This window comes from Protopterus annectens, chromosome 11.part0 (assembly GCF_019279795.1).
Source record: "Protopterus annectens isolate FY-2018-M chromosome 11.part0, PAN1.0, whole genome shotgun sequence".
NCBI lineage: Eukaryota > Metazoa > Chordata > Ceratodontiformes > Protopteridae > Protopterus > Protopterus annectens.
In genome coordinates this window covers 909,552,818-909,576,932 of record NC_056745.1, presented here as the reverse complement: position 1 = coordinate 909,576,932, position 24,115 = coordinate 909,552,818, and the positions used below count along the sequence as shown (strand labels likewise).

At 42.0% G+C, this 24,115-nt stretch overlaps 1 protein-coding gene across 2 annotated transcripts in view; it reads left to right on the top strand.

The window, feature by feature from the left end:
- USP6NL (USP6 N-terminal like) overlaps nt 1-24,115 on the top strand; it is a 1,978,038-nt gene that overhangs the window by 436,206 nt on the left and 1,517,717 nt on the right. For both annotated transcript variants that reach the window (XM_044088303.1, XM_044088302.1), the window contains one exon: nt 14,658-14,731. In XM_044088303.1, coding sequence (XP_043944238.1) covers nt 14,658-14,731 — 74 coding nt within the window. The remainder of the gene's footprint in view (nt 1-14,657; nt 14,732-24,115) is intronic.

Genomic DNA, 24,115 nt, shown 5'->3' with positions numbered 1-24,115 from the left:
CAAGAGACATGCTTAGGTTAGTTAAGGCAAAGTTGTACATACGTTAAATAAGAAATTGTTACATAAGGTGGGAGCATTTCCTGGGGTATTATGGTGATAGTAGTATGACTGGTTGAGATAAAGGAGAAGATTGATTAAGGTATAGTACGTAACAAAAGGTTTACTTTCTGACAGAGGATGCTAACTATTAGATGCAGAGTAGTGGTGTTTACAATATCTGTGCAGACAAGTAACTTTAGAGTAGGTGAAGTAGGTATCTTATTAATACAGCATGCTTAGTTAAGGAGAATTCCTATAGCTTCATCTCTTGTATTACTTCAGAATCGAGTACAACAGTGACATTGAAAGAAAAACAGATTTAGACAAAAATTTGCTGAGATCAGCATACAAGATATGAATCTTGATTAGAAGAAGGGGACAACAAGAGAATACGGCAGAGTTCCAGAGAGAAGCAGCTGTAACATGTTTTTGTAGTAATGTGAGCAATCAAGTTTGTACTACATTTGTACTGCAAGTAGGAAACGTTTGACGAAGAATCAAAGCATTTGTTCAGAATGACTGCCTCATAGTTAATATGTTTAGAATGCCTCTTTGCTTGAAGTACTTGGAGAAATATACAAAGAGATTTGATTTCATTAAGATACAGAAAATCCAAAGTAACAGTATAGAAACTTTGTACATCAAGTTCTTAGTACATAACATCCAGAGGGGCTTTCTAGAGATGATGCGACAGCTTAGAGTTCTTTAGTACATGGTACCAGTAATGCAGAACACAGTATCCCTTAAGTGTTTCACATTTTGAAGATCACTTAGAAAGGTAGCTGTATAGTCAGATAAATTCATGGTCTGAAAAGTATTGAAAGCTCTAACTTGTGTACATTTAGTTTTTCTGTCAAGTGTTGTGGCTTTGTATGTGTTAAAATCTCTTATTGCAGTTATCAAAATTTTTGAGCAATATATAATTTTTAGTTATATTCCTGAGTGAACAGGTTCAAAGACTCTTTGGTCTGATTTCTTTTACAGTCTATAAGTAAAAGCTGATGAAGGTGGCTGAATGCATTCCTTTGACTCATGCCAGTATTGAAACTTATGAATACTGTATCTGGTTGCATGTAGTGTATTCCTATTTGTTGTGAATCAATTTGCAAAGCAGACATGACATAGCATTTAGAGGAAAATATATCTGTTACTTTGTGATGATGATTTATAATGCAGAATTGAAGTGGAGTTCAGAGACCACTGACACAACTATCATTACTTGGTGGTGATGGTTGGATTAGTTACAAAAAATACAAGTATAACTGCAGATCTGTTTCATTCTGCCTATCCAATTTGACTGATGGATCTTTGGGCTGCTTGTTGGATCTGAGCCTGAAACTAGTGCTCCAGCACTGAGCTCCTCAACTTTTCTCTCTCCCACAATGTACCTGCCTTGACTAAACTAGCTTCCCACAAATCTCATTTTCTACCAGTCCATTGAATTCAGACATTATTTTTTTTTTTGCTCAGATAAGAGCTTCATTGCCTTATCAAAAAATTCTTGCTATTGCTACAGTTTTGGGATATTTTTGTTATTTTAAGATGCACTGTTGCACTGGGCATCAACTTCTTTCAATTCTTTGAAGTTCTTGTAGATTTAACTTTAAGCCTTAGAGTTTGTATATTATGTGACAATCTCCTTCGATGGCTTGGTCATTGGGGTCTGTGCTTAGGGTTTTCCTTTAGAGTTCCTCTGTGTTTCTGGGGTAGTTGTGGTAGAGTTTTTTGGTTGGGTGTGCTGATTTTCCTTTTAACATTGCCATGAAAGACAAGGAGGAAGGGGAGAAAAGCTTTAACAAATGTTTAAAATATGGCCATAAGAATCCCCTCAGGATTGCCACGATGTCTGTGTGCATATTATCTGGGGGTAGAGCATTTAAGTGTGGAATGCCCATTTCTGTAAGCACTTCAGGCAAAGAGCCCTCTCAGATAAGAAGAGCAAATTGCTATTGAAGGCTGCTCTTCCTCCTGAATCAGAGGAAGACTAGGCCAAGAAAACTTCAGACAAGTTTAAGCCCAGAGGGAAAATGGGGTAAAGGAAGGTACCAGAAATAGAAAACCTGATGACAGGACTTCAACTCCCAAAGTGACTAAACAGTGTTTCTCTTCAAGGTAAAAGTCGGAGCATCTTACATTGGCTTTGCCAACCTTGGAGCATGTACTGACTATGTTGACAAGTTACTGACTTGGCAGCTCAGCAAACTGTCATCAGAGCAGGAGCACTCCTGCATACTGTCAAGATCACCTCCTGTTTCATCACTTGGGTCTTTCCAGTCTGTTAGAAATGCTTCAGACTTGCAGTTGGATCATATGATGAGGCTATACCTGAAGATGCTAATAGAAATGGCTGTCCTGGCTCCCCATCGGCAACAGGGATAGTAAGAGTTGGCCCTTCCCCCCAATTTTCACTTATTACATGGATGCATTGGAGCCTTTTCCAATGCTGGAGTGTGGACCTTCAGTACTAATTGGTTTCCCTACCTTGGCACCGGAACCCTTGGATCAGTCCCATTCATCTCAGAGGTTTTTGGACCTGAGCTGGACTCTGTTGTGCCACCTCAATGCAGTGTACTCAGCACTGCTATAGGAACCACTTCTAACAGCTCCTCCCTCAATGTTGGGGCTGATCCCTTCCTTCAAGCCTTTCATTCTCTCAGGCTTGGGATTCATTCCTCCTGTGATGGGGATGGTTTCTGGAATGGATGGGGGATCTTCAACCAGCTGATGTCTGATTCACCTTCAAGATTATGGGGAGGATAATTTCTTCTCCATTGAGATATGATTTGCAGGCTCCAAAGGTATCAACTCCACCCCTGTACATTCTTCATGTTGCTGTTCAACCTGTTCTTAGACCTACAGGTCAAAGTCAAACCCTAGGTCTCAAATGGTTGGCCCAGGCACTGGCAGTCTTCTGAGGAGTCGGACAATCCTCCATCTGATGCTGCAAAAAAAGAGGACATGCAAAAGGTGGAATCAGTTACATGAGACATGGACTCAGATGATAGAGAGGGTTCCCCTCAGTCTCCATGCTGAGGATGTTATCTTTGGTGATTTCCTAGAGCTCCTGTGCTAGAGGTGTAACTGGCCCACAGGAATGTCCTGTTTGAGGCTTATGGTTAAACACCGTCTACTTCTTGGATGCTTCATCTGGAGGATCATCTCATTAGGTTGTCCATATGGAAGTCATGGCAAGAGCCCAATTCCTGTGAGAGCAAATCTAGATAACCAGACTAAATTTTGAGACCAAGGACTGATAATTCTGGGCAAGGGGTCCCCTTGTGGATTTCATTATTGTGTCAGCCGCTACCAAGAAAGAGATGACCAAGGATATGGCCACACTCCATCTGCTTAACTGCCTAACATAGAGTCTGGAGAGGTTAGGGAAGCTGGTGTATGGTTCCTGCACTTTTTCTGTTACAGCCCTGAAATACTTACCCAACATAAATAGGTTTCTGTCGAAAGATTTTACTCTTCTAACATATTCTGGAAGAATCACACCAAGTTCTTGTAAGCAAGTAAAACAGCTTTATTTTACATGCATGGAGACCTGCTACATGATAGTAATATGCCAGCAGTCTGCCTACTTGTACTTTAAGTTCTCCTTCTATAGACCCTCCTGCACGTACATACACGTAGCACAGAAGACTTTCATTAAAATTGATAGTTTGATTACTTGTTTTTACCAGCCAGTACCACAGTTATTCTTGCACCATTAACTTTCTTATCAGCAGTTTAAGATTAACTCCTGCATTCCTCAGTGATCAACATTTTCCAGAACATTTCAGTTTGCACGCAGTGAACATTTTTCTGCTTAACCCTTTAAATACAGAATACAAAATATGTTGACTTCAGTATTTTTCCACATTTCCCTTACAACATTTTGTATACTGTTTATTTTACACAATCCCAGATATGTTGTATACCTTCTCATAATCAGAGAAATATGCTTTTGTAGCATTGGCAGAGATAACCTTCGATATTATCATTTTGATACATGGTATGCAACAGCAGCCAAGCAGCAAAATATGATTGCACCAACACATACAGCAATTAAAATGTTCATCAACACAGAACCCCAGTTTCCAAACAGATTTTGGAAAAAGTCAGTCAAGGGTTTGGACCAGGTTTAGTCAGTTCAGAAACTTGTTGAATTATTTCAAGATGGCTCTGAATCGCGTGCTCGTTATCAGGAATGAGCGAGCAGCACTCCTCGTGTATCAGAGCGCAGTACCTCCTTTCGCTAGGGTGAAATCGAGCGCCATACGGTTCTGCAACACTACTGTTCTCATCGCCGTTAATTCGTCCGTCACCAATTCTAGCGCTGAAAATGTCGCATTACTCAGAGTCTCTAACAGTTTTGACAGTTTTCTCAGTTCCCAGATGGATTTTACTGTCCCATATGCTGGCAAAATACCAGCCCAAGCAATTACATCATCGCCTAGGTCCATATGTGAGAGTCCTTTGCTGCTGACGTGTGCCAAGTCATGGTGATAAATCCATGACGCATCAATGTTACCAACGGGATTAATAGGTTTATTAAGAGAACGTGCATTTCATATTTTACCTTGAGGCAACGCATTTGCGTACCTGATAGCTGGTATCAGATATCCCAAAAAACAACTTCCTGACCAGCCATATGGTAACCATTTATATGCTTTCCTACCACAAATAAAATAACAATCATTTGTTTTGATGGTAATATTGGTTGCAAATTCATAACTCCCATTTGGCTTTAGCCCTTAAATAACAGGCCATATACATACAGCATTTTTTCAACAAAACTAGTATCATTTACATTGATGTCTTTTTTATAGCTCCAAACTTGGTCTCACACTGCCCTTCTAGGGTACAATTATGAACTATTGTCAAATTACATTGGCTCAGCCCCACCTTAACTTTCCCAATCTTTTGAAAACACACTGTTCCATTTTGGTGCCCCAGAAGAGGCAGCGCCACCTTGTCTCTCAGTGGTACTTCTGTGGTTTCAAACAACAAACTATTCCAAGTATCATTTATTCCCAGAGGGGCTGTCCCTAACATTAAGCCACTGTGTACAGTAGGTATTGCAGTACATACCCAACAATTTGAGACATTCATTGAGGATGCATATGCTTATTTAATCGCTTGATATGTATTAAAGTTTGGATGCCAGCTGGTGTGTTTGTCTCTTTTTGAATGGCTAGCTTCATTAAAAGACAGAAATGTCCAAAACAGAAATATTACAATCACAATAGTTATAAACAATAAAACATTGCAATAGAACCATTTTCTCTTTTTCTCATTATTATCCTTCATGATTGCTGCTGTCTGTTTGTTCCTCAGGGGAACTCAAGTCTTTATTTAACTTAAAATGTTTTATGATTTTGCAGTGCGTTAGGTGGATCCATGAGGACCTTTCTTTAATCCGAACTGCTGTTGGAGTTGCGATTAGCACCTGGTAGGGGCCCTCCCATTTGGGGGATGCCCAATTCTTCCGTTTTACTATTTTGATCCCGACGCACTCGGCGCGTCTGATTTCCGTGATCTTGTCGTCTCTTGAACCTGAGAAACAATCATTCGTTAAACAGCTGTTAGTATTGGTCAACATTTTCCTCATGTACTCAGCTATCTCCTCACCCCCCTCACGTTCCGCAGGCAACAAGTTTTGCCACTGCGGGGCGTAATAAGGTCTCCCATACAACAACTCAAATGGGGTGACTCCTTTTGAGGTGGGAGTTGTGCGCATGGAAAGGAGGGCTAGAGGTAGACAGGTAATCCAAGACTGATGTGTCTCGGCCATGAGTTTTCTCAACTTGCCTTTTAGAATGCCGTTATGGCGTTCCACCAACCCTGCTGACTGTGGGTGGTAGGCACAATGGTGTTTCAATTCAATTTGGAAAACTGTAGACAGTTTCTGTATGATCTGATTGACAAAATGCGTGCCGTTGTCAGAGTAGATGCGTGTAGGAAGTCCAAAGTGCAGGACGATGTGATTGACCAAAATTTTAGCCACTGATTGAGCATCCAGATGTGTCACCGGAAAAGCCTCAACCCACTTAGTAAATGCATCTACTATTACTAACACAAACTTCTTTAGTTGTGCCGGGTCAATTCGATGAAGTCCATACATATTGTATGAAAAGGATAGGGGTGTTGGAAATGATGCGGAGCAACTCTGACCCCTCCCCCGTGGTATTTAGCACATACTATGCAGGGTAGACAAAAACGTTTTGCATATGCAATGAAACCCTTGGTCCAAAAGGTAAGGTGGATAATTCTAACCATAGCTGCAGGGCCCAGATGGGAAGGGCCATGCACAACTAGTGCTGCATACCTAAAAAGATTAGTAGGCAAAACATATTTATTATCCGGTCCCACATAGATTCCTTTGTTCTGCCTAACACCATACCTAGTCCAGCGTTGTTTTTCCTGTACTGTGCTAAGTTCCTGCATGACTTGTAAGGTTTGCAAATCAAATTTATCTGTTGGTTGTAATTCTGTAGGTGTGGTTTCAAGTGAAAGGTACTGGACATAGCTGCCTCTTTGGCTGCTTTGTCCGCTAGGGCATTACCAAGTGATACCGGGTCCTTAGCACGGGTATGAGCAGCGATTTACAGATGGCCAAACCCGTGGCGTTGGACGGCTTGTAGTAATTCAAGGATTAGGTCTTTGTGCATAATGTCTTTCCGAGGTTGTAACCATCCCCTATTTTTCCATTGCTGAGCAAACACATACACCGTAGAAGGCATATTGACTATCCGTATAGATAGTGACATTCCTGTCCTCTGAAAGGAGACATGCCCTTGTCACAGCAATCAGTTCCGCTGCTTGAGCGGATAAGTTCCCGGGAGTGGTCTTGCCTCTATTATCTGAGTTGCAGTAGTAACTGCATACCCTACTTGCGTGGTGCCTGTTTCTGTTTTGCGTGCTGACCCATCTACAAACAGTGTCCAGTCCGCATGTAGTAAGGGTTGATCTTTAAGATCCGGTCTTGGTAGAACTTTAGAATGTATGAGATCTAAGCATACATGCGGAATACCGTCTTCAGCAACAGGTAGCAATGTCGCTGGATTTAAGGTAGTGCATCTCTCAATTGTCATGTGTGGCTGCGATAACAGCATAGTCATACAAGATAAATGTCTGCTAGGTGACAGAAATGTTAACTTGTCCTGCAGAAGGATGACTGCTACAGAGTGTGGGACTTTTAACGTAAGATCATGGAACAATACCAACGTGGCAGACGCTTGTACCGCCAAAGCGGCTGCAGTTACTGCTTGCACACAGTGTGGTAATGCTCGTGCTACTGAGTCTAATTTGCTAGAGTAAAATGCCAATGGTCTTAACTTATCTCCATACATTTGCATTAAAACAGATGTCATAAATCCCTGCTTGCAATCTACAGTCTGTATAAAGGTCTTACTGTAATCTGGAAACCCCAATGTTGCTGACCCAGCTATCAGTTGCTTGATCCTAGTAAATGCCTGTACTGCCTTGTCTGTCCAGTGCAGCAAATCTTTGCCGCCATCGGTATTGCAAAAATTAAGTCTGATAGCGGTGCACTTCTTCGGCGTAGTTGGGAATCCAACTCGACAGAAGTTCGTAATGCCTAAAAAGGACATCATTTCTTTTTGTAGTTGGCATGGGGGCTTGTAAAATAGCATTCTTTCTGCTGTCATCTAATCGCCTGCCCTTCCCAGAGATAGTATAACCCAGGTAACGTGCTTCTAATTTACAAAATTGTAACTTAGACTTATTTACCTTATGTCCTTCGTGTGCCAGAAAGTGTAGTAGTCGAATAGTCTCAGACTTACAGAGTTCTTCCGTAGTCGCGGCCAGGAGGATATCATCCACGTACAGCAGTAGGTGGCACCCTTGGGCTGGTTGGAACTGAGCCAAATTGGTGGACATCTCTTGTGAGAAGATGGTCGGACTTTCGCAGTATCCCTGCGGTAACCTGGTATAGGTATAACGCTTGCCCATAAACGTAAATGCAAACCAAAATCTACTATCTTCCTGCAAGGGAATAGAGAAAAAGGCATTACTGATATCAATTACAGAATAGCAGTTATCCGTTGGAAGGATATCGTTCAGCAGAATAGACGGATCTGGGACTATGGGGGCCCGAGGTACCACCGCGGCATTTATTGCCTGTAAGTCTTGTACCATCCTCCATGTCCCATCCGTTTTTTTTACTGGAAATAAGGGCGTATTACACGGTGAGTCTGTGCACAGAATTAATACTCCAGCTTTCAAAAGTGCTGTGATTACCGGTAAAATGCCCTCCTCTGCCTTTCTGCTCAAGGGATACTGCCGTTTATGAGGTCTAAATTCTGACTTGGGTGTAATCTTTACCTGTCGTGCCATTCTAATCAGTCCGATATCGTGCTGACCCTGCGACCATAATGAGTTTGGAATCATCTGCAATTGAGATTCTTCCATGGGGGTAAGGAGACATAGTCATAATGTCCCCGGGGATTGTATCGGTTTGTCTTCCCTGAGGTGCACGGTCGGTCTGGCTTGTGTAACCCAGTTAAGTTTTTGAACCTGAATGCCCTTACCTGCCAACTGTTCTGGTGTCCATCCTACCCATTCAGTTATTTTCTTACCCACGAGGTACCATGACATTCCTTCACCCTCCGTGACTGAAATATGTGTGGTTAATTCATTCTTATACAGCAGCTGCATATCCCTTGTAAGGCTACATGTGACTGCAGAATTACCTAGTGTGTCCCAAAAAGGCTATGCAATACTAGTTTGGTGACTTTAAAACTAAGAAATTTCTTTTCGTATTCTAAATCAGGTCCGCACATCTTCTGTAATACATTGTGCAATGTAATGGATCTGACACCTTCGGATTTGTTATGCGTATTTGCTTAATGCCAAATTTGTAAGAGCCGTCACTACACTCTGGGGGCCTGTCTCTATCAAATCATTACTATACCAGTAATGTAGATCTCCCTGCCCCTCTAATAGCATTGCACTATTCAGTTCTATTCTCCTTGCCACCATCCCGTGGAGGTTGGGACGGCTGCTATACCGAACACTTGCATTAAATCTCTTCCTAGTAAATGTACTGGGCAGATTTTTGAAATTATTACTCGGAACCGTATGGTTTGGTTCGTCTCTGGGTCGGTAAACCACAGAGGTTTGGACAATGGCTCTTTGTAAATACGACCATTTGCTGCTTTTACAAGCACATATTCATCCGAGGTAACATCGGATGATATGGCAGTACTTCTGACTAACGCTCGCGGAAGCCCCTGAGTCACAAAGAAATTCTATGTCTCGACCCTCAACTTGCAATGTGATCACTGGTTGGGATTCCAATTGCATAGTTGATGCTAGTGCTGTTAGATTTACCATTTGATATTTCTCATTTTCTGCCATTTCCTGTCCCCACCCATCGTCTTCACTTGTACCTACTTCCCCATTCTCACTTGCTTCTTCTTCCTCATACCCTCCATCTACGTCTTTTTGACCATATAGTCATGCGGTACCACGAAGCAACCATCGGTTTCTCGGTCCTCTGCAATCTCTGGCGAAATGTCCTTTCTTACCGCACTTAAAACACTCCCCTTTTGCCTACCCTCGAAATCCTCAGAATGACTTATGCCTCCCGTCCTCGTCCTCTTCCTGCCACGCCTCTTCCATGATTTGCGGAACCTTGAACTAACATTAAAGTTCCATCTTCACTAACTGTAAAAGTATGGGCTTTTTATCTTTTTTTTTCCTTCAGGTATTTCTCAGCATGTCTAGCATAATCCATAAGGGGCTGTAGACGCTGTCCTGTGTGTGATCATATGCTTTTGTATAAAGTTACCAATGGCTGTCTTGCAGCCCTTTAGGAATCATTTTTCAGTTGCTGTTCATAGGGAGTCATTTGCCTGATTTTCTGCCTTAATCAACCCTATGAGCATCAAAACATTGTGTGAGACGATGTAGATAATTGTCTACAGTTTCGTCATCTGATTGAACGCATTGATTAATGCAAGTCCAATCTGCTTTGGGCTTCCAATGTTCTTCTATTTTATCTAGGAGAGTCTTTATTCTGGTTCTACACACTGGAGTTAAGCGGCAAGGCTCCCCTTCCTCTGGTAGCAGGGGGGTCCCAAGTTCCATAAATAAGGTGCCAATCAGGTCCTAGATTTGCCTTATTACTTGTTCAAATTCTACAGCGTTTAATCTATAACTCATTCTCATGCCCCCTCGTCCTGTATGAATTTACGATATCTACTTTTGGATGGGGAATCCCTCTACCGCTTTCGGATATCATCACGGGTCCACGGTCGGTAGACCAATATGGTAGGACCCTCGCCTTCTGCGCCTGCTTGAGGATTTGCCACTTCTATCAGTGGGTGTTCCTCTCCTTCCTGATCTACCTTCTCCTTAATTTTCCAGTGGCCTTCTCTCCTAATACTTCCGCTCGTAAGTCAAGAGTGTTGGCAGGCTCTCTCTGTAATATAATACTTGGCGTGGGGGCTCACACGAAGCCTGGTATTGCGGTGGGTCCTGGTCGGGGCACCTCAATAACCTGTGCAGGGTCTGGATACTGGATGGGAGGCCGAGGGATTCTGGTGACTACGACTGACTATGGAAGTTTCATTATCTTCCTTTTGAACAAAGTACACATCTTTTTCACTTGAATTACCACCCTTTTTTCAAATTTTGTTCCTTATGTCTTTTATTTGCTTCCGCCAGCCATTTCTGTGCCTGGGGAATCCCTACCTTCTTTGCTTCCTTGTCTTATTTCCTGCCTGTTTGCAGTAATCTTACTAGATTTTGACATTCTGACTTATTTAAACATCCACTAAACCCATGTTCTTTTTCCATTTATCTAAATACTTTACATTCTTTGGGTGTAAATGATCAGCATGAAAGACAAGGAGGAAGGGGAGAAAAGCTTTAACAAGTGTTTAAAATATGGCCATAAGAATCCCCTCAGGATTGCCACGATGTCTATGTGCATATTATCTGGGGGTAGAGCATTTAAGTGTGGAATGCCCATTTCTGTAAGCACTTCAGGCAAAGAGCCCTCTCAGATAAGAAGAGCAAATTGCTATTGAAGGCTGCTCTTCCTCCTGAATCGGAGGAAGACTAGGCCAAGAAAACTTCAGACAAGTTTAAGCCCAGAGGGAAAATGGGGTAAAGGAAGGTACCAGAAAGAGAAAAGCTGATGACAGGACTTCAACTCCCAAAGTGACTAAACAGTGTTTCTCTTCAAGGTAAAAGTCAGAGCATCTTACATTGGCTTTGCCAACCTTGGAGCATGTACTGACTGTTGACAAGTTGCTGACTTGGCAGCTCAGCAAACTGTCATCAGAGCAGGAGCACTCCTGCATACTGTCAAGATCACCTCCTGTTTCCTCACTTGGGTCTTTCCAGTCTGTTAGAAATGCTTCAGACTTGCAGTTGGATCATATGATGAGGCTATACCTGAAGATGCTAATAGAAATGGCTGTCCTGGCTCCCCATCGGCAACAGGGATAGTAAGAGTTGGCCCTTCCCCCCAGTTTTCACTTATTACATGGATGCATTGGAGCCTTTTCCAATGCTGGAGTGTGGACCTTCAGTACTAATTGGTTTCCCTACCTTGGCACCGGAACCCTTGGATCAGTCCCATTCATCTCAGAGGTTCTTGGATGATGCGACAGCTTAGTGTTCTTTAGTATATGGTACCAGTAATGCAGAACACAGTATCCCTTAAGTGTTTCACATTTTGAAGATCACTTAGAAAGGCAGCTGTATAGTCAGATAAATTCATGGTCTGAAAAGTACTGAAAGCTCTAACTTGTGTAAATTTAGTTTTTCTGTTAAGTGTTGTGGCTTTGTATGTGTTAAAATCTCTTATTGCAGTTGAGGCTATACCTGAAGATGCTAATAGAAATGGCTGTCCTGGCTCCCCATCGGCAACAGGGATAGTAAGAGTTGGCCCTTCCCCCCAATTTTCACTTATTACAGGGATGCATTGGAGCCTTTTCCAATGCTGGAGTGTGGACCTTCAGTACTAATTGGTTTCAAGGCATCTTTTACCAATGCCCCATGAAGTGCTAAGCAACTGCTCCTCTCAGAGAAACTTCCTGGATGCTGAGACCATCTGGATGCATAAATATGCATCTTGAAGTTCTATGTTCAAGTGAGTGTACTCAGCACTGCTATAGGAGCCACTTCTAACCGCTCCTCCCTCAATGTTGGGGCTGATCCCTTCCTTCAAGCCTTTCATTCTCTCAGGCTTGGGATTCTTGCCTTTGGGTGGAGTCATTCCTCCTGTGATGGGGATGGTTTCTGGAACGGATGGGGGGATCTTCAACCAGCTGATGTCTGATTCACCTTCAAGATTATGGGGAGGATTATTTCTTCTCCATTGAGATATGATTTGCAGGCTCCAAAGGTATCAACTCCATCCCTGTACATTCTTCATGTTGCTGTTCAACCTGTTCTTAGACCTACAGGTCAAAGTCAAACCCTAGGTCTCAAATGGTTGGCCCAGGCAATGACAGTCTTCTGAGGAGTCAGACAATCCTCCATCTGATGCTGCAAAAAAAGAGGACATGCAAAAGGAGACACTTTGATTCCCTGGTGGAATCAGTTACATGAGACATGGACTCAGATGATAGAGAGGGTTCCCCTCAGTCTCCCCGCTGAGGATGTTATCTTTGGTGATTTCCTAGAGCTCCTGTGCTAGAGGTGTAACTGGCCCACAGGAATGTCCTGTTTGAGGCTTATGGTTAAACACCGTCTACCTCTTGGATGCTTCATCTGGGGGATCATCTCATTAGGTTGTCCATATGGAAGTCATGGCAAGAGCCCAATTCCTGTGAGAGCAAATCTAGATAATCCCTTGTGGATTTCATTATTGTGTCAGCCGCTACCAAGAAAGAGATGACCAAGGATATGGCCACACTCCATCTGCTTAACTGCCTAACATAGAGTCTGGAGAGGTTAGGGAAGCTGGTGTATGGTTCCTGCACTTTTTCTGTTACAGCCCTGAAATACTTACCAAACATAAATAGGTTTCTGAGGGTCTTATCCAATCTTTGAAATGGCCTTCCACATCATATTCAAGGAAGTAACTGGAAACCACCAAAAATACAGTGTATAACATTACAAACCTCTTCATGCTGCTCATGCATAATGTAGCTTATGGATCAGCCAAGGCAGCTGGGGCAGGCATACATATGAGATGCTCCACATATGCAATTTTGCGGACAATTTCAAGGCATCTTTTACCAATGCCCCAGCAACTGCTCCTCTCAGAGAAACTTCCTGGATGCGGAGACAATCTGGATGCATAAATATGCATCTTGAAGTTCTATGTTTGCAAATAGGAGCCCATTTATTACTAGTTCAGAGCCCTTCTGTTTAGCCTCATCACAGTCCCCTAGGTGTTTATCAAGTGCATGGCCATAGTCACAGCTCATCTGCTGCTCCAAGGCACAAGGATTTTCCCATGTTTGGACTATTGGTTCCTGGATGCCTCAGTGGTGGAATCCTTTGGACTGTAGTGTGGAGTGTATAAACAAGGCAAACTCAAATGATTTACAGTTCTGCGCTAGCAAGGGGAAATGATATTTGGAACCCTTTTATACTTTTATGGCTATATTAATTTTTGAATATGTTAATAGTATTGACCTCAGTATGTAATCATTGATAACTACATGGAAAACACACAATTTAGTTATGCTGTTATGTTAGTGCTCCTCTTCAGTTGACTGTGTTTGTGTGTGTGTGTGTGTGTGTGTGTGTGTGTGTGTGTGTGTGTGTGTGTGTGTGTGTATGTGTGTGTTTCCCTATCTCTTTTGCTCTTTCAGATCTGGTTCTCTATCTTAAACCCATAGATTGCTAGTATAGGCTCCAACTCCACCATGACCATAAGTGTGCTAAAGCAGATATTGGAAAATAGTTGAATGAAATTAGTTTCTGTTTCCATGGATGAGGAAAAGCTGAAGCAGCTAAAATTATTTTTCTCCTTTCTAGTTTTGGAGCGCATATTTAAATCCATTCTGGAGGGCTGAGGCTGATGTTTGGTTGTAAGTGCTTTGGAGTAGATGCTAGTAATCCGGATCATTCAAGAAAGAATATGATGTCAATTTAGCATACCAAAGTGAAGATTAGAGGAGAGGAAACCAAGAGCAAGACCCATGAAGTATTGTTAATTGGGCAGATTACAAGAGATTATAATGACAATAATTCAGACATATTTGGGAGACTAATAATTACTATGAATAAAGGCAATTTCAGGTGACTGTGTTCTTTAAGGGCCAGCTATGTGCTAGCCAGTGTATGTGAATTTATGGCGGGCGTGCGACTCTTAAACGCATCGTATGGAAAAGGAGGGAGCAACATAATATACAGAAACTGTGAGTTCTTGAATTTATCAACGAGATGCAGGAATTTGTTTTTAAGATCACTTTAAATTGGTAGAGATGCTTAAAATAGAAGCAGCAGGATTTGGCCAATTGGGGGGGGGTGAATATTAGAACTGTGATATTAACATAATAATAGCAAGTATATTCTTATTAATATTATAGATGTAAGCACACATAGGCAGAATGTAAATAACATAGCTTTTACAAGTACCAGTTAAATATTTTGTATGTGAAACTATTGTGAAAAATAACTTTTTTCTTGTTTTTTCACAGACACAGATGCTGAGCAGGATGCAGATTTTAAGATAGCTCAAGAAAGAGCTGAAATTGTTGCAAAGTATGATAAAGTAAGTACCCTGCCATTTATTAGGTTTTTCATCATGTAAACCAAGATAATTCATATTATTATTTTTTTTAAGATCTTGTGCTACCGTAGTACCATTGCCCAGCACTCTAGAAGAAAATAATGTATTGTGTGCTGTACTGCTGAAGTGAACTGTAAGAGGTTGGGTGGGAATTGTTAGCCTTAGAGAGGACAAGTACATGTCTTTGTGACTTGTTAGGATACCATTTATTACCCATCTCTGTTTGGTGTTAGATTGAAATGGGAAATGTAAAACTAGGAAAAAGTATAAAGTTATCTGAATGCTAGTTACCTAGCTTGAAGTAGCTTCATCTCATCACAGATGTCTGCAACATCAGAAGCATCTAAAACCAGTCATAGTACTAGAGAAAAACAGTTGGCATATTTTTAAAAAAAAACATTATCTGAGCCAGGATGTCCTGGCAACCTCTGTACTTGTCCTATCCATTAATTGACCTATTTTCCCTGTGCACTTTATAGCTAGCTATGCAGACTTGTATCCCATTGCTGTGTTTGTAGTCCCTCTTACATAGGAGAAATGTCTATCATTTGGGGGTTTTCTTGCACCAAATGAGAGGGAGTGGGCCATTGTGAGTTATGCTGTAGGTAAAATTAAATTATTAGTCACACTCTATAATCTGCTAAAATATATACATGCAGTGGACGTTTTTGCGATGTGTACTGCTGTTTCTGTAGTGAGGGTCTTGAAGAGCTTGGTCTGCATTTGGTACCCTCTAGTCTTCACTGGGTTTTCGCTTTTTACTTTTGTTGCCCAAACCCTCACTCTTGAGAAATGGGAGCTAACGTCTGGCAACTCTTTTTGATTCCCGTTGTTAACCCTGGAGAACAGCATTGGCAGGTAGCCTTTTTTTTTGTGCCATTAGTCTGGGCTGTATTAGTGGCTTGGCTGAAAATTAAAGGTAGTAGCTACATTTCAGAACACTTTTAATCTAAGACTGGAATCTGTGTAGCACCTTGAATGCACAGAGTATGCCCATTTATTTTCTGAAAAGTACAGTAAACACATTTAAAGCATGCCTAGAGGTGTCATTGCAGCAACAGATCAGATGCATTAACAATTGCTAGAATCTCCTTGATTATCATGCAGGTTCCAAGTCCTCTGGCACTATATTGCACCAGTTGAGGCACAGCCTATAAAATGCAGTTCTTCTATTTTGCACTCAGATGTTCATCGTGTTTCACTGTTGCGGTCATTACTCTTGGGTTATCCTGCTGGCAGGCTACCCGCAGTCGGCCTGAATTCCAAAGTCTAGGTCTGACGTCGGTTGCTGTCACCTCCTCCCTGATGTCAGTGCGCCAGGGGTATAAAAGATGCAGCTGACGCCATTTTCTTCAGTCTTTCTTGCCGCGCGGTGCCCGTAGCAAAAGCAGTTCGCAAGTGCCGGTTGGCCGACTCCTGAGATTTTCAAATCCGAATTTCAGAACCGAAGTCTTCATTAAAGCTAAGTACCCCGTTGGGGAAACTTTTTTCTTGCTCCAGACCGATGTCAGAAAAAGTTAACAACTGTATTTCTTGTGGGAAGCAAATACCTCATAAGGATTTTCACTCTTACTGTATTCCTTGCCTAGGCCCTGATCACAACGTTGCTAGCTGTCGGTTTTGTGCTAGATTTAACCAACGCACTATTAACAGTCGGTTCGATTTTGCATTTCATTACTTTGGCCGAAGATTTAATTATATAATGCCGTTGGAACAGCCGATGACCGGAGTTTACAAAAAAACGCAAGGACAAGGAAAAGGATAGGCATCCGAGGTCCAAAACTGATGACGAAGCCTCTGTTAGGCCAGTCGCCGGTTCGCTGGCGCTTTCGCATCCCCTGGTGCCCGCTACCTCAGAGCCAGAGGCCGCTTCCAACTCCCACGTGGAGCCGACTGGGCCTCTGGATACTCAAGGTATTGGACACTCGGAAATCATTCCCTCAGATGGGTCCGGAGCCGCTGAGCAGGCATCGGCTTCTGAGGGTGTCTTCAGACCGTTACAGTTATATGTTAAACCATCTTCAGCTTCAAAGACAAAGACTAAAGCAGCTCTAAAGACAAAGAAACAAGTACAGCATTCTCCTACTCAGACTTCCATGCCTAAAAAACAGATGCTTAAAATGGCCGAAGACCTAATTACTTTGATCAGGAGTTCCCATCCCCCTCATGATAAGAGGCCTAGGCAAGAGACAGAATATGATTCTTCTAATCAGGTTTCTATAATCTTTGATTCCTCTTCTGAACAGGATTATTCTATGCCTCCCTATGAGGACTCTGATGCTGAAGAATTCATTCCTTCAGCCTCTCCTCCCGAGGATTATTCTTTTGGGGAAACCCTGCATACCATGAGGGAGCATTTCCACTGGGAGAGCCAAGATTACTCTGAATCTAACAAAAGGCTCAGAGACTTTCTGCTACTTCCTCAGCACAGGCCCCTTGCTATTCCGCCTGTTCTAGACATTATAGATGTATTTTCAGAATCCGGCCTGTCCCCTGACTCTTTACCCCCTGCACCTGCTAAGCCAGACAGATACGACAGGGTCCCGGATTCTCATAAATTCCTATGTAAAAACCCCGCTGCAGATCCAGAAACTATATCTCAGGGTCCCAAAGGGGTCAAAGCTTCCACTGCAAAAAACCCTGTCCCCTCTGATAGGGATTCTAGGGCACTGGACAGATGGGGGAAACAAGTTTACACTTGTGCTACCTTGGCTGTAAGGGCTTTAAATTGTCAGTTTCATATGCTTAATTATTAGCAATACTTAATGTCATTGCTTAAACAGAAAATGTTGACAAATACTGAATGTTCAGAGAATAAAGAAATGCAGGATTTATTGCATGCAGCAGAACAAGTGGGAAAGCATACTTTGCAATGTGGTTATGATTCACTGGAGGCCTCTTGCAGGGCCGCTGTTGCAGGTTCTGTTATTAGAAGGCATGCTTGGTTAAAGGAACAGAATCTTGCCTGATCCTGTTAAAGCAAAATTATTAGATGCCCCATATACAGCATGATACTTTGTTTGGTGCTAAAGCAGAATAGGTGTTGAAGAAAATGGAGGATAAAGCAAAATCCATGCAGACAGTTAAGGATTTCTTACAGGTACAGCCACCCAGATTTAGCAGAAACTGGCCTTCTAAAAATTGGTCCTTTCCAGTGTCGGACAGACCACAAAGAGGCAGGTACAGACGTCCCAGAGGCAGATCTCAGCCCCAAGGCTCATACAGGCCAAAACAATGGGGTGCTCCTACCTCCAAAAGTGGAGAAGACAAATCATAACCTTGCAGGAAACAGACCCAATGACTTTCGTCTGCCATATATAAGCACTTTTCTTTTGGCAGACCCCTTAGGGGGAAAACTAGCACTTTTTTCATGAAAACTAGCACTTTTTTCATCAAATTGGCAAATGGTTACCCAAGACAAATGGGTCCTGAACATAGTGTCCCAAGGCTACAGATTCCATTTTCAAACCCTACCAAGGGCAAAAGGTATGCCAGACCTGCCACACAATCAATGGGCAGAGGCACAAAAGCAAATTACAGCCCTCATGGACATGAGGGCCATTCAACAAGTACCGCAACAAGAGCAGGGGCAAGGATTCTACTCCAGACTTTTCTTAGTGCCCAGAAAGGACAAAACCTGGAGACCAATACTGGACCTGTCTATACTAAACACGTTTCTGGAGGTTCCAAAATTCAAGATGTTGACTCTACAGCAGCTACTACCCATGCTGGGCAAGAAGGCTTGGCTCCTCACTTTAGACCTAAAAGAGGCATACCTGCATGTCCCAATCAGACAATCTTGCAGAAGGTACCTCAGATTCATAGCTGGCTCAATGCACTACCAATTCTCTGCACTGCCATTTGTCTTATCTACTGTGCCTAGGGTCTTCACAAAATGCCTGGCACCAGTAATTGCATTTTGCAGACAAAGAGGAATTCAAATATATCCCTACCTGGATGACTGCCTTATTCAAGCAGAGAACAAAGACATTCTTCTAAAGCGTCTGGCATTTGTAAAAAGATTACTAATTTGCCTAGGGTACACAGTAAACGAAAAGAAATCAAAACTAGTACCCTCTCAAGAGATAATATTCCTGGGTGCAAGCTTAAATACAACTGCCCAGATGGCTTATCTCACACCAGACAAACAAAAGTAACTGACTTCTTACTTCAAAAAATTGGCAACAAAGACCCAGTTATCTGCAAGGAAAATCCTACAGGCCTTGGGTTTCATGGCATCCTGCATTCTACTAATTCCGTATGAAAGACTGCATATGAGGAAACTACAATGGTATCTAAAAAGTGTTTGGACTCAGCATTGCCACAGCCTGCAGACAGTAATTACCCTCATTCCCTGCCTGCAACAGGAGTTTCTATGGTGGGCAGAGGCCTGTCACCACAACAAGGGTCTGCCATTCACTTTACCCACAGCCAGACAAACACTGACAATGAATGCATCAGATTATGCCTGGGGGGCCCATATGGCAGGAAAACATATTCAGGGCACATGGCCTGCAAGCCAGATGTATCTTCACATCAATCAAAAAGAGATGCTAGCTGTTCAGAATGCCCAGGTAGCTTTCAAGGATCTACTTCATTCAGGACAGCTGCTGATAAAGACAGACAATACTACGGTCATGTGGTACATAAACAAGCAGGGAGGTACACATTCCTACCCCCTCTGCAAACAAGCAATGACCTTATGGGACACAGCATTGGCTTTTCAAGTTCACCTGTAAGCACAATTCCTGCCAGGAAAAACAAATACTCTGGCAGACAAACTAAGCAGAAACCTCATGGATCCCCACGAGTGGAAACTGGATCCACAAGTCTTCAGCATGATAACAAGGAAATGGGGATGCCTAGACATAGATCTGTTTGCCTCCCCTCACAACTGCCAATTACAGAGATTTTGCACAAGGATTTATCACAAACAAGCATGGAGAGTGGACGCCCTATCCTTCAGCTGGAAAAATCTAACAGTATATGCTTTTCCCCCACTACCTCTCCTTCCCAGAGTACTCCTAAAGGTCAGACAAGAGAAGCCAAAAATTATTCTGATTTCACCAGACTGGCCACGCCAGCACTGGTACTCAATACTAAAGAGCTTGTCTCTAGTTCCAGAATTGATATTGCCTCAAACTTTTCATTTGCTGACCCAACAAAACAATCAGATCCTGCACAGCCAACTCAGGACCTTAAATTTGGCAGCATGGCGGATAATTTAGCCATTCAGAACACTCCTCTTTCAAAAGCTGTTATGGATGTTATCTTGGAGGCCAGGAGGCCCAGTACCAGAAAATCTTATGCCGAAAAAATGGAAGAGATTCTGTGCTTGGAACAAGGCATATGTATGTACTAAATATCCCTCAGATTTTACAATACCTAACTGAGATGCTGGACAAAGGCCTTTCTTTTTCATCAGTTAAGATTCATCCCTCTGCCATTTCAGCCCATTACAATACGGAACCACCTATCTTTTCTCATCCTTTAATAAGGCAGTACCTCAGAGGGGCCAAAAACATCAGGCCTCCAAGGGGAGCACCAATTCCGCCTTGGGACCTCAATTATGTATTGGAAAAACTCACACTGTCTCCTTTTGAGCCAGCCTCCACAGCGGATATAAAATTCTTATCCTGGAAAACAGCTCTGCTCCTAGCAATACCCTCTGCAAGACGAATCTCGGAGTTACAAGCACACATGGCTGTGGAACCTTTTATCATTTTTCATCCAGACAGGGTTTCTTTGAGGACAAACCCAACATTTATGCCTAAGGTGGTGTCCAGTGTGGCCCTCAACCAAACCATTCACTTGCCTACCTTTTATTCAAATCCACAGAACATGGGTGAGAAAATTCTGCATTCTTTGGACATACACAGGCAGCTACACTTCTACTTGGACAGAACTAAAGCTTTCAGAAAGACTGAGCAACTTTTAGTGTCATATGCTGCAGGATCACAAGGAAAGGCCATCTCAAAACAGACTATTTCTAAATGGATAGGCCATTGCATCCGTTTCTGCTATTTTCACCATGCAAATCAGTGCCTAAGGGCATTAGGCCTCATTCTACCAGAGCAGCAGCCACTTCAGCAGCCTCCCTCAGAGGAGTACCAACCAAAGACATCTTAGAGGCTGCAGCTTGGAGTTCAGTGCACACCTTTACGAAGCACTACCACTTACCTCTTTACTCTAAATCCAAAGCAGGCTTTGCCCCTGCAGTTCTGCATGGCCTCATAGCCTCTCCTAATCCTGTTTAGCCCAGCCACCCATCCTCAGCTTTGGGATTCAACCCAAGAGTGTAATGACTGCAACAGTGAAACATGATGAACATAATACAGTTGTGTACCTACCATAAATGTAGATGTTCGAGTGTATTCACTGTTACAGTCCAGGTTACTCACCCACCATCCCCCTTTTGCTTTGCTGGGACTTATCTGTACTTCTCTATCCTATACAACCTATGTGGTGTATTTGCTTGTGGATGAAGGAAATGTTTATTTTTGTGCATGCATACTTATTGGCATAATTTTCAGCCTACCATTTTGGGGGCACCTGACATCTGGGGCAAGAAAAACTGAAGAAAATGGCGTTGGCTGCATCTTTTATACCCCTGGCGCACTGACGTCAGGGAGAAGGCAACAGCAACGGACGCCGTTCCTAGACTTTGGAATTCAGGCCGACTGTGGGTAGCCTGCCAGCAGGATAACCCAAGAGTAATGACTGCAACAGTGAATACACTCGAACATCTACATTTATGGTAGGTACACAACTGTACTTTCCTTTCTTGCTGACTGCATGCTTGAACTCAGTATTTATAGTTCCCTATAACTATTTACCAGTTTCATATTTTTGCAGAGAGTAATAGTGATATTTCTTTGAGGAAAAATCTTGACACTAAGATTTTAAACTTTCCTTTCTGTTTTCTCAGCAGTTCACTAGGAAGCTTTATTTCACAAGTGGTTATGCTGTCTTGGATGTGATCATGTTCAGTCCATTCTTTTAAATCATTGGTGTTAACCGACCTTTTTACCTTGTGTAAATGATGAATTGCCTCTTACTGTCTTTAATTCTGATTTTTCAAATCCTTTAGGAACTTGGCTGTGGTTCCTTTTACAAGGAGGCAGTCAGTCAAATCTGTTTATTTTTTAACTGCTCAGTACTTTGTCTTGTAAATCAGCAGCAGCATCCATATATTTAATCCAGCTGTTAAATATTTGCATTTTAACTTGCAGCTGAGCTAATTTCTTCTTTACAGTAGTTGCAAATTGCAGTTATTTGTAACATTAATGTTTCTCCTGTAAACTGAAGATTATTTTTGCTTGTTTTAATTTGTTTGAATCAAAACCTTTTAACCTCATATAGAGGAGATATAAGAATTTAAAGATGGGAGGAGGATGACTGAAACATTCACAAGCTTTTCAAGTGATATCTTTCTAAGTATAAAAGCTGTATCGTAGCCAGCTCATCTTCCATTTTCATAGGTTACAAACGGCTGGCTGTTAGCTAATATTACCTTGCCTAATATATGGTTGAATTTCTTTTTTTAATTCCACTTTGTTTTTCACATCTTTGTATAGCAAAAACACACACATATTCTAGTTGTACATTCAGTTAGAAGAGGATACAAAACAACAACAGTACAGACATGATTATGACTGGTATACCACAATATCATTTAACACTGCTTTACTATTAACTTGTTAAACTTAGCACCACAGCATTAAACATAATATTCTAAATATCATTGCTTAAACCTATATTGAAAGTACAGCTATTTTGTAAAGTAAAGAATTTAAAGGACTGTAATGGTTTCACAGTTTATTAATTCAGAACATCAGTCAAATAGTTACTTCATCCTAATATACCATTATCTCTATTGAAATCAACCTTTATTGTAAGCTACAATGGCAGTAAAGTAAATTATGCCATACAAAAAATTAAATTTGCAGTGTAGCAAGCTATTATTAAAGTACAGTTAACAAACATGTCAGTTGCAAATCGTACCATCCACCATAAAACCAGTAGTACCCAGCCTACAAGTGCTGCTTTGCTTGCAGAGTTATCCAGTAATAAAAGAAATGCTGACATCCATTTTACCCTTTCAGTCACCTCCTTGCATTCAAGCCTTCCACTTTATAATTAACTACAAGATTGTTGAACTTCTACATTTACAAAAGCTTAATAATGTGCTTGTTCTTTTTAGACTTATATTTTCACTAATAAGGCATGCAGTCTACATTCAGTGGAAAACACATGTACAACTTAATATGTAGTACACTGGTCAGCAACTAACCCTTTGCGGGACTTCCAGGGTGATGGCTGATCATTTTTTAGACTGACCTACAATATTTCTAGGTTTCCTATCAGCCATGACTGCTGTTGATGAGGGAAGTTTATTTTTCTAGGTGATTTTTTCATATCTAACCGCCAGCCATCAAACCATCCCCATTTGATTTAAGCCCATTTATTCCCTAGGAGTGGGAAATCCCCAGGTCCACAAAAATAAGAGACATCTATTGAGTTATCCTACCTACATTGAAGCGCTTGAGCTTTTGCTGACATCCTAGCAATGAGAACATTTTTTAAGTCCCTAATCCCACTCATGAGTTAGAGTTGGTGTACCTGAATCACTATGGGGACTTGCACTGCCATCTTCCTGTGAGTGTGTACTGCTGTGCAGCTGGTACTGAGGACAGCCAAAGGGAGTTTGTCTAAGTGTGCTGCAATAGCAGCATTTAGAGTCAGGAAAGCTATGCTCTGCAAGTAGTATACCTTTTGGTTGTGCACGTGCAGAAGAGAGCAGGCACCTCTCACAGGCAACAATTGCGGAGCTCACAAGGTTGCAGTGGGGTGGTGGGATTAGGCCACACTCCCTGCCACAGTATGATGTTGCACCAGCATTCTCGGTCATCTCACAAGCCCCAGACATGGGTCAGGTTGAACCCAGGGGAGACTAAGGTGGCCCCAGTAGACCCAGTGAATAAACCAAGGTAGTGGTGCCAGGTGATGGTCAGCTGTGGGGAAAGGGAGCAGGAAAAAATGGCATTGGCCTGCATAGAAACCTGCTTGTCATTTCCCTTCTTATGATCCACTTTCAACAGAAAAAACATACATTTTAACTATAGTAGTCTGAAGCTCCCAGAAAACAAAATCCAATGATGGTTGCAGAGCTGCATCAAACAGAGATGCAGCTGAATTTTTCTCAAGTCTTGACATTATTAAGTCATGTTTGCAAACACTGGCAAAGATGTGTTTCTTCTGGAGCAGTGTGAGATTTACCTGTAGTGAGAACTTTTGTTAATAAAAGCATTGTGTTTTGGATCAGAGCAAGTCTTACATATTTTTTTATCTGTGGTACATTTAAAT